This window comes from Hyperoodon ampullatus, assembly GCF_949752795.1.
Source record: "Hyperoodon ampullatus genome assembly, chromosome: 13".
Classification (NCBI taxonomy): domain Eukaryota; kingdom Metazoa; phylum Chordata; class Mammalia; order Artiodactyla; family Ziphiidae; genus Hyperoodon; species Hyperoodon ampullatus.
The window spans coordinates 51326175-51339125 of record NC_136926.1 but is presented as its reverse complement, the minus strand read 5'-3'; the positions used below and the strand labels follow the sequence as shown (position 1 = coordinate 51339125).

Sequence of the window (12951 nt, the reverse complement as noted above, 5' to 3'; positions counted from 1 at the left end):
ATCCGGAGCCTGTGCTCCGCAACGGGAGAGGCCACAACAGTGAGAGGCCCGCGTACCGCAAAAAAAAAAAAAAAAAAAAAAAAAAAAAAAAAAACTTAATGGTCTTTCAATCCAAAACCTGTACAGTCCAGTTCTGAAAAATCTGGTGGATAAATTTTCTCCTTCCCACCTGCCTATCCCTCTCCTCACTTTTTTTGTTGTTCTCTTTGAGACTCCTATTAATCAAATATTGGTCCTCATTGATAGTCAATTCAATTTCATATGCTTTTACTATTGTCCATCTCTTTTATCTATTTTTATGGAAGATTTCCTCCCAACCTGCTACTGAGTTTTGTTTTAATTCCCAAAAGCTCTTTTTGGTTCTCTCAGTCTATTTTTTGAATGTCTATTCTTGTTTTCTGGTTGTAATATGTTTTCTTACTTCATTGGGATTACTAATTATTTCTTTTTAAGTTTTCTTCCCCCTGAATAGCCAGTCTTTGCTTCCTCCAAGTTGCTTAAAGTTTTGAATTATACTTTACATGTTTGAGGGTTTCCTGTGATGTCTAGTATTCCTTGGTCATCTAGTACTAAAAATGGAAGGCCAAAAAACTGAATATAAACTCTGAATATTTAAGTGAGGCTTAGTGACTATGAGTATCCTCCACTGGAGTGATCAGGCTATGCTATTAAGTTGGAGAATCTCTGATGTCAGTGTTTGCAGTTGTTTTGCTTTTCTCCAGGGCTAGTCCAATTCTGCTGAAAAAGATCCTCCAATCTCCTGCCTGGAGGGATAAACCCTGGCTGCTGGCATTAATGGGAGCCACAGAAAGCGAGGTGGCTAGGGGGTCTCAACAGCTAGAGTGTATATGTTCACTTGATCTACCTTTCTCTGTACAGTTCCCTTGCTTTTAACTGGGCCTGTTGTCCTCTAGTCCAGATACCTTGTATTACCTTCTTCGTATGGCACAACTGGGCCTTGTATTGCTGGTAGGAGTGTAAGTTGGTACAACCATCTTGGAAAAATGTTTGGCAGCACGTGCTAAAGCTACTTAAGTGTATACCCTATTCCTTTCCCCAATACATACACCAAATAGAAATGAGAGCTTAAGTCTTCCTAAAATGTGCACAGAAATGTCACCATAGCCTTTATTCACAATAGTCAATAAGTGGAAACAACACAAATATCTATCGACATGTAAATAAACTATGGTATATTCACATAACAAACCACAACACTGCAATGGACAAGAATAAGTTTCTGATATATGCAACAATATGGATCTCAGAGACAGCAAGAATATAAACAGTATGGGTCCATTTATAAACAGTTCAAAGAAAGACAAAGCTAATCTATGTTTAGAGATCAAAACAATGGCTGCCCCTGGGGGTGGGAGTATTGACTGGAAAGGAACACAAGAGATCTTGTGTTCAGGGGTGATGGAAATATTCTATAACTTGAGTTGGATGATGGTTAGACGGGTACATACATATGTAAAAATTCAGTAATCTGTATGCTTATGACTGTATACTTCACCGTTTTAAGTTACACACAACTTAAAAGAATCTTGTAAAAAATAATTATATATACCAAGGGGGGAAAGTGGCAGGGGTGGGTGGGTGAGATGAACTGGGAGATTGGGACTGACATGTATACACTAATATGTATAAAACAGAGAACTAATAAGAACCTGCTGTATAAAAAAAATAAATAAAATTCAAATAAAAAAATTAATTATATAGATGTTTTGTTAATAATGAAGTTTAAAATTCCTACTAATCTATCAAGATAAACAATTATCTTCCAAAGCCTAAAATATATAGTCCCAATGATCACTAGAACTTGAGGTATTATTTTATCAGCATTTAATTATTTAAGTTGGGGGGTAAGTAGTAACTTAGTGATGTAACAATCACTTTAAGAACAGTCAACACTAAAGTGCAATTTATTGGGAATTCATAACATACTTTTCATTCATATTAAATACTATTAGGACCACACTAGGTACTTACCCTTCTAACCTAACATCTGGTAAAGATCTGTTGAGTGCAATCATCTCACTTGCCATTAAATTGAACTGATTGATTTTAAACATCTCTTTCATCTTTTCTTGATCCTCTTTAGGAATGACGACTGGTTTCCCCATTTCTCCAGGACCTTCATGAGGCTTTTGTACTGGCTCTAGAACTAAGAATAAGGAGGAAACTTAACTAACATTAATTGTATAACAATTGATTCATGTTTCTGTTTAATAACATTTGAGTTTAAACTATGCCCTCAACAACCAGAGCCATTTCTGAGCCCATCCTCTCCCAGTCTGAGACATGGCTTAGGGGCTGCCTTGTCCTCCGCTTCCATGCCTCGTCCTGACTCAAGACCTCCTCATTTTGCACCACTCACCTGAATCACTTCATGGCCTTGGCACTCCCATCTCCGATATCGTTACCACATTAATCTCCCTAAAGCATAGCCTTCATTGTGTTATTCTCATGGTCTCCTAGAGGCCAATCTCCTTAATAGGAAATTTAATCTAACTTCCCAAACCCACCACTTGCTGGGGTCTCCACCTGCCACCCCACGGATCCTCATCCTCCAGTCAAACAGCACCCACTACTTTCCTCCATGTGCCTCATGTCTTCTTGCGTTGGTGCCTTTGCTCACACTGGCCCCTCCCTTGGCATCTCCTTCCTACCTCTACCTCTGCAATACCAAACTCACACTTGTCCTTCAAGGCCCAGCTAAAGCAGCTTCTCTCCTGCAGCTTTTCTACATCTCTCTAGAGTGATCATTCACTACTCTTGACTACTACATCATCTTGTCGGGGGCTCTATGTCTCTAATCAATAGTTCTCTCTTATCATGATCGTTAAACCTGCCTATGACACCCTCCCCTAACTAGATTATGATCTCTTTTTCAGCTGGAGTTTTTTGTTCATTCATGTACCTTCTGTGGAGTTTAGCAGTGTTTTATAGGCATTTTATAACTATATGCTAAATTAATGTGAGTAAAAGTGTTATTCAAAATAAGTCAAAATGAAATCCTTGAACTGACAATAGTAGACATTATAATAAGCATTATGCAAGGTGGAGCATCAAGAAATATAATTCTTGAGAATTTCTTTTATTTTGAATTTCTTTTATGCTTTGAGCTTTTTATTTGTTCAAACATTCATTGTAAACTTTTTAATTTTATTGCACTTAAGTGAGAAAATACAGCCTTCCAACAATAAATATTTAATGAGCACCTACATCATAGCAGCCACTGTGCCAGGCACTGAGGATCAGTGCAGACAAGACATTACATGTTCTCTACCCTCATGTGGCTTAAACTTCCTACCTTTTGAAAGGTATTAACATTTCCTTCGTGGGCTAGAAAAATGCTTCATTTTTAAAAACGCTAAGTGGAATGTGTTAAAATTATGTACTCCATATATGTAGATTACATATTTGAAATATACCTAGTAAATAACCTTATTAATGAAAAAAGAAAGAAATATAATTCTAATCAGAAGTAATGTTATCTCGTAATATACAGTTGTCCCTCAGTATCCATGGGGGACTGGTTCCAAGACACCCCCCTCACCCCGCCCTGCGGATACCAAAATCCACAGACACACAAGTCCCTTATATAAAAAGGTGTGGTACGGTCAGGCCTCTGTATAACCCATGGATATGGAGGACTGGTTATGTTGCTAAAAAGAATAATATTCCTGATCAGCCATTCCCAAATCTTGTTCCTTGCTATATGCTTTTGAGATGTTGAAAAGTGTTCCAAGAAAAATATGTTCTAGAATATATTAAATTTGAAAAAACATTGTTAAACTTCCCATCTAAGAGGGATGGGTAGAAAATGAGGTGAGGATAAGAATGGGATGAAAGTATCTGTTTTGTACATTACTTGTTTATTTTTAAAGCTGAAAGTTTTATTCTCCTTCAGTTTGTTTTTTAGGCATCCCCGAAAGTCTCTGGACAAAAAATGAAGACATCAAGGCAGTAGACAAACCAGCTCATTTCAGCCAAGCTTCATCTGCCCAAGAACAGCTCTAGATGGTAAAGCTGACCTACAGGATGCCTGTTCAGATGGCAACCTACCAATACCAGAGCTACAGAATATTATTCACTGTGTCTTCAAAAACTCTGTCTAGAATATAAAATCTATTCTAGAGGACTATCAAGGAAAAAAATGGTGGATAATAACTTTCCCCATTCTCAGAATGAACTGTGATTCCAGGAAGAAAGTTAAAATATTAGGAAATAACTTAAATTATAGGAAACTCTTATAATACAATTTTTAAAAACAAATCCCGCCTAATTTTTGTCAAGTAAGCTCTTTAAATGTAAGAATTAAAAAATTCTCAGTGACAAAAATTTTCAATGCCAAGTGTAATAAAAACTGTAAGTACAGAAGTATAATGTCCATATAAGCTTTTAAAACTTTAAAAATCATAAATTATAAAACTCTCAGAGTCAATTCTTACTTACCTGTCTCTGAAAATAAAGAGTAATTAACAGATTTGGGGGTTGGGACATTCAGGGGTCAGTATAAAGCAGCGGAGTTCTAGAGGTAACAGTCATTTTATCTGCATGGCACAGATAACCTGAAGAGTAGGTGGGAGACATCTAGTGGCCCTTATTATAAATATCCTTCAGTTACCTGTGCCCTATTTTAGCATAAGATGATGCTTTAAAGAAAAGTTAAAATGGAAACATTTTCACACTACTCAGTTTTTTAATTGAGTATTAAGTTATACAGAACACCATCTATAACATATTTTTGCTGGGGGCAGGGTGGGGTAGATGCTGAATCTGATCAAGCCTCTGGACTTACTTACCGATTCACAGGAAATATAGGGGACAGAGGAAATGATAAAAAAAACATTAAAGGGATGCAAATCCTGACTGTGGGAAACTGGAGAAAACAAAAAAAGCAATTTCTTCTTCCTCAACAACAACCAGAAACGGGGGGTGGGGAGGACAAAAAGAAAGAGGTATCCATGTATCTATGCCACAAGACTAGCTTTGAGTTGGTAACTGTTGAAGCCAGATGATGGGTATATGGGAGATCAATTTTCTATTTTTCTCTACTTTTGTTTATGTTTGGAAATTTTCCATGAGGATTTGGGGAGCAGGAAGGAGCACTCAAGAAATTATTACTGTAAGAACCAGTAAGTATAAACTTGATTGCTTACAGCCTAAGAGACTGTATGACCAGAAAGTTAAACAATGAGCAGATACAACACTCCAAATGGGTGCTAAAATCCTGCCCCATCACAGTGAAGTAAAACTCTAGCCTTGAGGTCTTAAAGAATTGGGCAAAACTGCACAACATATAAAATCCTCCTGGCTGCAATATTTTACAAATTTGGTCACCTGGTACTTACTAATAATCTAAATATCTGGTGTAATACCCACATTATATACTTTAACCTACTGATACACATGAGATCTCAGAGCCGCATTTAAAATGACCATTAATCAAAAGTTATATGACTACTGCATGACTTACAGAATCCACCACAATACTCTAATTTAGAAATTATAATATCTTGAAGAATTACAGCAACCAGTAAACTAATTTTCTTTGGCAAAGATGCCAGGATAAAATGCAAGTAGCTAGTGAATATTTTTACTACTAATGCACTTGCAGTACTAAAAAGCAACTAACAAAGAAGATAGTAAGCATTAACTTTCCTTGTATTCTACTTACCAGTCTTTCATGTAAATTAAAAAGAGTTCAGTGAAACTTGTTTGAAAGCAAACGAAATGGGTTTGGATATTATCATTTCCCGAACTGAAAAACAAACTTTCGTTCCCATAAAATTTTATAGACAGATCATTTCTAAAAATCAAATCAACTTTGACAAGGGGGTGACTAAGGTTTTATTCCAAAGTATTATGTGAGAACAAACATTTTATTATACACTTTAGTTAAACTTCATTTACATGACAATGTAGAGAAGTTTCACGTTTTAGAAAATTTAATTTTCGAAAAAACTACAGGTTCACTCTGAATGCCGCCAAATAAGATTCATATATACAAACCACATGACATACCTATGAATGTGTTTTAATAAATCTTACAAATTTCTGATTTGTATTTTTCTCATGGAAGTGGAATAAGGAGGTATAAAGTTACATGATACCCATTTGGGGAAGATGGGGAAGATAAAAGGCTAAAATCATTTCTCACAAACAATTTTCTTACCTTATTGTACGACTATCTTTACTATTTTTATGCACTATATTTCACTTATTCCAAAATATTTTTTCCCATATTTTAACATCTCTGAAATTGGGATGTGGCTTACAATGATAACTGAAATGTATTTGTTTTCTTAGTGTATATAATATGTATTCTATAAACAAAGCAAATTACCTGATTTTTTTAATGTCAAAATATTATTGCATATAACAAAATTCATTGATAACTCTCTGCTACCTCAACACCTGTCAGTTTCAACCCTCATTCCAATTTTATATTCAATTCATTTGTAATGTGTTCAAATAAAACTCTAAGCACACTAAAAGTCTGTAATAAAGAGTTTCTGAAAGCCTTTACTAACAATATTTTTATGTTTTTAATCATCAGAAGTTTCTTCTATAAAATATGTTCTCAAACTTTTCCTACTGTTTGACAACTGAAATAATTCTAGCAGAAGTACATGAAAACTTGAATAATCAACATTTTAATAATCTGAAAATCAAGTACAGTGCTGGCACAAAGGATTAATTCCTACTTGAAATTGCATCTGTAAAAATACTGAATAGTCTATGCAACATCCAAATCCATAAATTGAATGAATGAGTTAATTCTAAAAAGCAGAAGAGTTGCAAAAATATTCCCAAGACACAACCCACACTAACCGTGTTTTCTCAAAGGGAATCTAATCTAATTCTCTAGCAACAGAAGAATTTTGCTATTCTCAGTTAGTCTGGGGTATAAAATACAAGAATAAAACTATGAGAGAGAACTGCTCAGGAAAATAAAATAAAACAAAACAAAACCAACCCTCTGAAACACCAAAGACTGGCCTGTTGTTACCTGACACAGGCAAGTAACAAGTAAATGTAAGAATTCTAGAAAACTAAATATATCAATGATAATCTTATAAACATTATCATAAGGATAATGAATCCATTCTGCTTAAAAATAGGACACCATTTTGCACACAATAGTTTAAAGAACAGAATTTGGTAAATTTCACCAAATTGGCATTGTAAAGCAGTTCAAAGAAGTTCAGAAATGAGGTCCTTACAATACTGAGACAATTGCTCTGGAGTGTTGTATCTGCTCATTGTTCTTTTTCTTTTTTGTTTTGATTTGGTTTTTCAAATGCCATAGAAAACGAATATCCTGGAGACCTTATGTGTTCTATCGAAAGAGACCTACATTCCTCTAGGTCACTGACTGTACTTGCTAATTCCACTAAGAAAGTCCACATCCTTGGTGCTATCACCTATCAACCCTCTCCCAACAAGTTTAGTGAAAGATCTGTTCAGTGGCACCACAATTCCTCAGCAGCCTTATGTTGAGAGCCTTAACAACCTTAGGCCTCTGATGCTACTTGAGACCTCTCAGCGCCCACTGTACTGAAACTTCACATCAGAGCAGATTTTTCAAACTGTTCTTGCTTAGCATCAATTGTCCCCCTTCCCTAAATCATTTCCTCACTCTTTCCCTTCAATCCCTTAAGGCTACATGGAACACAGTTGGAAAAAATGGATGCTCTAGGGCCCCATCTGGAACGGCTGGCCTCTCCAAGTCTCTCCCTTCAGCTATTAACTCACCGCTTGGCTTACTGCTCAGTGCTTCCCTCATCCTTCCACTGCTCACGGCCTTCTCAGTCTGTCCCACTCAACACCCTGATGCCCCCAGGCCATTATAAAGCTTCTATCAATACGTCATCTTGTCTCAACAGGGGCCCCATCTACCAGACTTAAATCTGGCTCTGCCCCGGAGCCCACTAACCTCACAACCCTCAACAACTTTCATTCTCCGTCTCCCAGGAGGTAACGATGCTCTCTCATAGCTCCACATTGTTACTTTCAGACCATTTCTCCTTTACTTTGTTTGTACTTCTGTACTTTGTATAAAAGCTACTCCTTTTCCTTGATGCTCAGGCTACTAGTCGTTTTCCAAAACTATACTAACCTTAGAATCCTCTTCAAGGATAATCCTTTTCTTATGGTTGACACCACACTGTCTCATCTGCTGAGAATTGGCTCTTCCAAGTATTACTTCATTACTTTGTATTTAAACCTCTCCCTCAACATACATAAAAAATACATACATTCATAGAAAACCAACTTTGGCTCCATTTCTTTCTTTTAAACTACTGTACTATCTATTCGTGTGGAAGCTTCCTAAAAGGGTAAGCTACACATCAGTAATATCAAATCCACTGGCACTGAAATGGCACTTGCTAGGGTCATAAGAAACCCCCTGTTGGGAAACACATCAGAACCACGTCTTCATCTCAAGTAAAATCTCTGAACAAACATCACTCCTGGATTTCCATGACCCCACTCCCTCTGGCTTCTCCCCCTACTCTGACTTCCAGAAGGCTTATTTCCCTTTGCTGACCCTCCATGATCCTCTCCAACACTGGCCTGTCTCTTCCAACATCCACACACTGCTGGAGCCCACACTGCCGCCCACGTGCTCTACCCCAGCCACCCTGTGCTGCAGGACATCCCTCCCAACACCCCAACGTTAAACGCTCCAAACGCAACTCATCCTTCTGCCTTCTCACCAAAGCCACTCTGCCTCTGGGGGTCCTGCCTCGTATCAGTTCATCCAAAGAGGAAGACCTGAGAGTCATCTTAGACTTTTCACTTTCCGTTATTACCTACATTCAGTGACTCCCCATGCTATGTAAACACCACTATTTACAAACTTCTCATATATTTTATTTCCTCTCCATCTCCAGTGTCATTTTAGTGTAGGCCCCAAGAACTTCTCCAAACCTTCCCAGCGGCCTCACAACCAGTCTCTGCCGTCTCATTCCCTGCTAGTATTGGGTTGGCCAAAAAGTTTGTTTGGTTTTTCCCATACGATGGCTCTAGTAGTGCTTAGTTGTCTTTAACTTCATTTGAAACATTTTTGTTGGACTGTATTGTGACAGCTGTCATATGTCATGCATTAAAAAAAAAATTATCAAAATCTGTGAATTTTCGTGTAGCCATTTTAATATTGAAGACGGAAGAAAAAAAAGCAACAATTTCGGCATATTATGCTTTATTATTACAAGAAAGGTAAAAATGCAACTGAAACACAAAAAAATATTTGCGCAGTGTATGGAGAAGGTGCTGTGACTGATCGAACGTGTCAAAAGTGGTCTGCAAAGTTTTGTGCTGGAGATTTTTTGCTGGACGATGCTCCAAGGTTGGGGAGACCAGTTGAAGTTGATAAGGATCAAATCGAGACATTAATTGAGAACAATCAATGTTATATCACATGGGAGACAGCCAACATACTCAAAATACCCAAATCAAGCGCTGAAATCATTTGCACCAGCTTGGTTATGTAAATCGCTTTGACGTTTGGGTTCCACGTAAATTAAGCGAAAAAAAACTTCTTGACCGTATTTCCACATGAGATTCTCTGCTGAAACATAACGAAACGTTCCGTTTTTAAAACAAATTGTGACAGGTGATGAAAAGTGGATACTGTACAATAATGTGGAATGGAAGAGATCGTGAGGCAAGTGAATGAACCACCACCAATCACACTGAAGGCTGGTCTTCATCCAAAGAAGGTGATGTTGTGTATATGGTGGGATTGGAAGGGAGTCCTCTATTATGAGCCCCTTCCAGAAACCAAATGATTAATTCCAACAAGTACTGCTCCCAATTAGACCAACTGAAAGCAGAACTCGATGAAAAGGGTCCAGAATTAGTCAAAAGAAAATGCACGATTTTCCATCAGGATTAACGCAAAACCACATGTTTCTTTGATGACCAGACAAAAACTGTTACAGCTTGGCTGGGAAGTTCTGATTCATCCGCCATATTCACCAGACACTGCACCTTCAGATTTCCATTTATTTCGGTCTTTACAAAAGTCTCTTAATGGAAAAAATTTCAACCCCCTGGAAAACTGTAAAAGGCACCTGAAACAGTTCTTTGCTCAAAAAGATAAAAAGTTGTGGGAAGATGGAATTATGAAGTTGCCTAAAAAATGGCGGAAGGTAGTGGTACAAAACTGTGAATATGTTGTTCAATAAAGCTCTTGGTGAAAATGAAAAATGTGTCTTTTATTTTTATTTAAAAACTGAAGGAACTTCGGCTTTTAAACACCAAGCCGATACATCAGCCACGTGACCACTAAACTTCTTTCTGAAAGTCTGGATACCCTCAGGTAACTGATTCCCTTGTTTAAAATCCTTCAGTGGGACTTCCCTGGTGGTCCAGTGGTAAACAATCTGCCTTACAATGCAGGCGACAAGGGTTCGATCCCCGGTCAGGGAACTAAGATCCCACATGCTGCAAGGCAACTAAGCCCGCACGCCACAACTACTGAGCTCACGGGCCTCAACTAGAGAGCCTGCACGCCACAAACTACAGAGCCCACGCGTCTTGGAGCCTGCGCACCACAACTAGAGCGAAGCTTGTGCACCGCAACAAAGAGCCCGTGTGCCGCAACAAAAGATCCCGCGTGCCACAACTAAGACCTGACGCAGCCAAAAAAATCCTTCAATGGCATGCCTCACCTACAGGATTTAGTCCAAAACCCTTAGCATGTCATAAAAGGCCTCCCATGATGTGGCCTCTGCTAACCTCCCAGCTTCGTCCCGTGTTCTTTCCTCACATTCTCCTATCCGTCACCTCTGTCTCTCACTTGCTTATCTTGCACATGCTTCTCTCCTTTGCTTGGAAGGTATTGCCCTCACCCATCAAACCTAACAAACACCTGTTCACCCTGATACTACAGCTTGAGCGTTACACTTCCTTGCTGCACCTTCTCAGATGCCCCACGGTGTCCCACCCTCCTGCTCTCATGCACATCTCTAGTATGCTATCTATCATATCACTATTTTACCATATTCTTTCTCTCCTGTTGGATTGGGATTCCCCAAAGGGAGGAACTTTTTTGTATTGTTGAAGTGTATGTCACTAGCATGTAGCACACTGCCCAGCACATATCAGAGTTTAAAAAACATTCACTAAGTGTGTCTTCACCTACTACAGAGGTCCCAGTCTTTCTTACTTTTCATGCCTTTGCATTTAAGACAGAACACCATGAGCTCCCAGTATAAATGGCAATGAATTAAGGTGGAGTGAGGGGAAAGTTAATCTGTTCCACTTGGGAAAAGAATTATGCTAGTTTCTTACTGGTGAATGGCAATACCTTTGATTTGATTTAAATGTTGACAGAGTTATAGCTCTAACAACAGTTAAGGAGGTAGTGTCTTGTCACCCGACAAACTTACTAAACAGCAGGGCCATAAAGGAAACCAGGAAAGTCAACAAATTAATAGGCAAAAGAATTATGGGGAAGGTGAAAATTAAAAAGTCAGGGGTTAGCCTAGGTATTACTAAAGTCCAGTGTTAGCAACTGAGCCTAATTTTCGGCAGATTTCCCATGAAATAAAGAGAACTGGTTACACAATCCCATCTGTAAAAATTACAATAAGTAGGCACACCTACCAATACAAATAAATAATTTTAGATTATAAATTTTAAGGGACCAGGTGCTTTCATTAAAAAAGTACAAGATATTTAAATGTGGCTACATATTCAAATAAAACAGTAATCATTCACATATAATTCCTAAAAATAGAATTACTGTTTAGCCAGATATTCTATAACTAATCACAGAGAGTTCAGAGCGCAGAATAGCTGAATTGCTGATTCACAATGCAAAGTCATTTTCATTTTGTTTAAAAAAAAATAAAAGGCAGCATTTGTTTTTTGGTTTAAACACAGAGAGTCTAAAACTGAATTTTTCAGGTGTCCTCTGTCAAAAATGTCAGTCTTCCAAACTAGGTCCTTCATATTTGTGTTTCCTTCCTTTTCCATATTAGATACTGCAGTGTTCTCACTGCAGCCCAGATTTTATAGCCTGATCTTTTCATAAGCTCTCCCTAAAAGTGCTAACTGGAGCTATCTACAGCATTAACAAAACAAACTCACCAGACCACATCTACCTAAAATGACTTCTTCCCTTAGGACTGAGATGGGAAGGCTGGAGAACTCTCTCATATACTTGATAATGCAATTTTAATGCTCCACTCAGCATTATGACACTAGACTAATCTCCTGTACAATTTTGGTAGTTCCAGCTATGAGATTCCCTACAGTATTTGGTAATATAACTTCCAGAAAATTAACTACATTTAACATTGAACACACAAATTGAATTTAGCAATTCTATACAGGATACTTTAATACTTTTAACTGTTAGAAGAACCCACTGGAGAACTGATGGAAATATGATCATCATATACAGGAAGCCAGGGATTACTATTAATCTAAAAATGTTAAAATTTTATAGTTTCCAAATTAGTTAGTACAAACAAGTGACATATATATCAAAACAGGTCCACTATTATAAAATGTCACTCACCATCCCCAGCAGGAAGTCCTCTCTCTTTTTTTTCATCACATTTGTTGCATTCACTGAAGTAAAGCAGCAGGAACATATCCAAGAGTACCCAAATCAAGGAGGTGGCTAGGACCACCTTGCAATATGCAAATTTTCTCATGGCACTTTAAGTCAAATGCAAAATTTTAAAATATATATATATATATAAATATACAAAGATCATGAAAATTATTCCAATCCAGTTTCATCAGAAATCACGTTCATAACCTATAGAAAGAAAAAGACAAAAGATTAACTTAAAAATTAACTAAAAAAGAACCAATGGATTAATTCAATATGAATATGAACTTTTACTATGAAGAATAAGTTTTAAAATCAGACTTGAAAGAATACTAGTAAAATATATAAAAATAGTAAGAACATGT

The 12951-nt window shown here is 37.4% G+C and overlaps 1 protein-coding gene across 2 annotated transcripts in view; it reads right to left on the bottom strand.

Moving 5' to 3' along the window:
- GALNT1 (polypeptide N-acetylgalactosaminyltransferase 1) overlaps positions 1-12686 on the bottom strand; it is a gene marked incomplete at its 5' end in the record, with an annotated part of 69716 nt that extends 57030 nt beyond the window's left edge. The window contains 2 exons of one of the 2 annotated variants that reach the window (XM_079717761.1): positions 1993-2167; positions 12548-12686. In XM_079717761.1, the coding sequence (XP_079573887.1) occupies positions 1993-2167; positions 12548-12686 (314 nt within the window). The remainder of the gene's footprint in view (positions 1-1992; positions 2168-12547) is intronic. The other variant, XM_079717762.1, reaches the window with a different exon arrangement.
- Between the last annotated feature and the right edge of the window lie 265 nt (positions 12687-12951).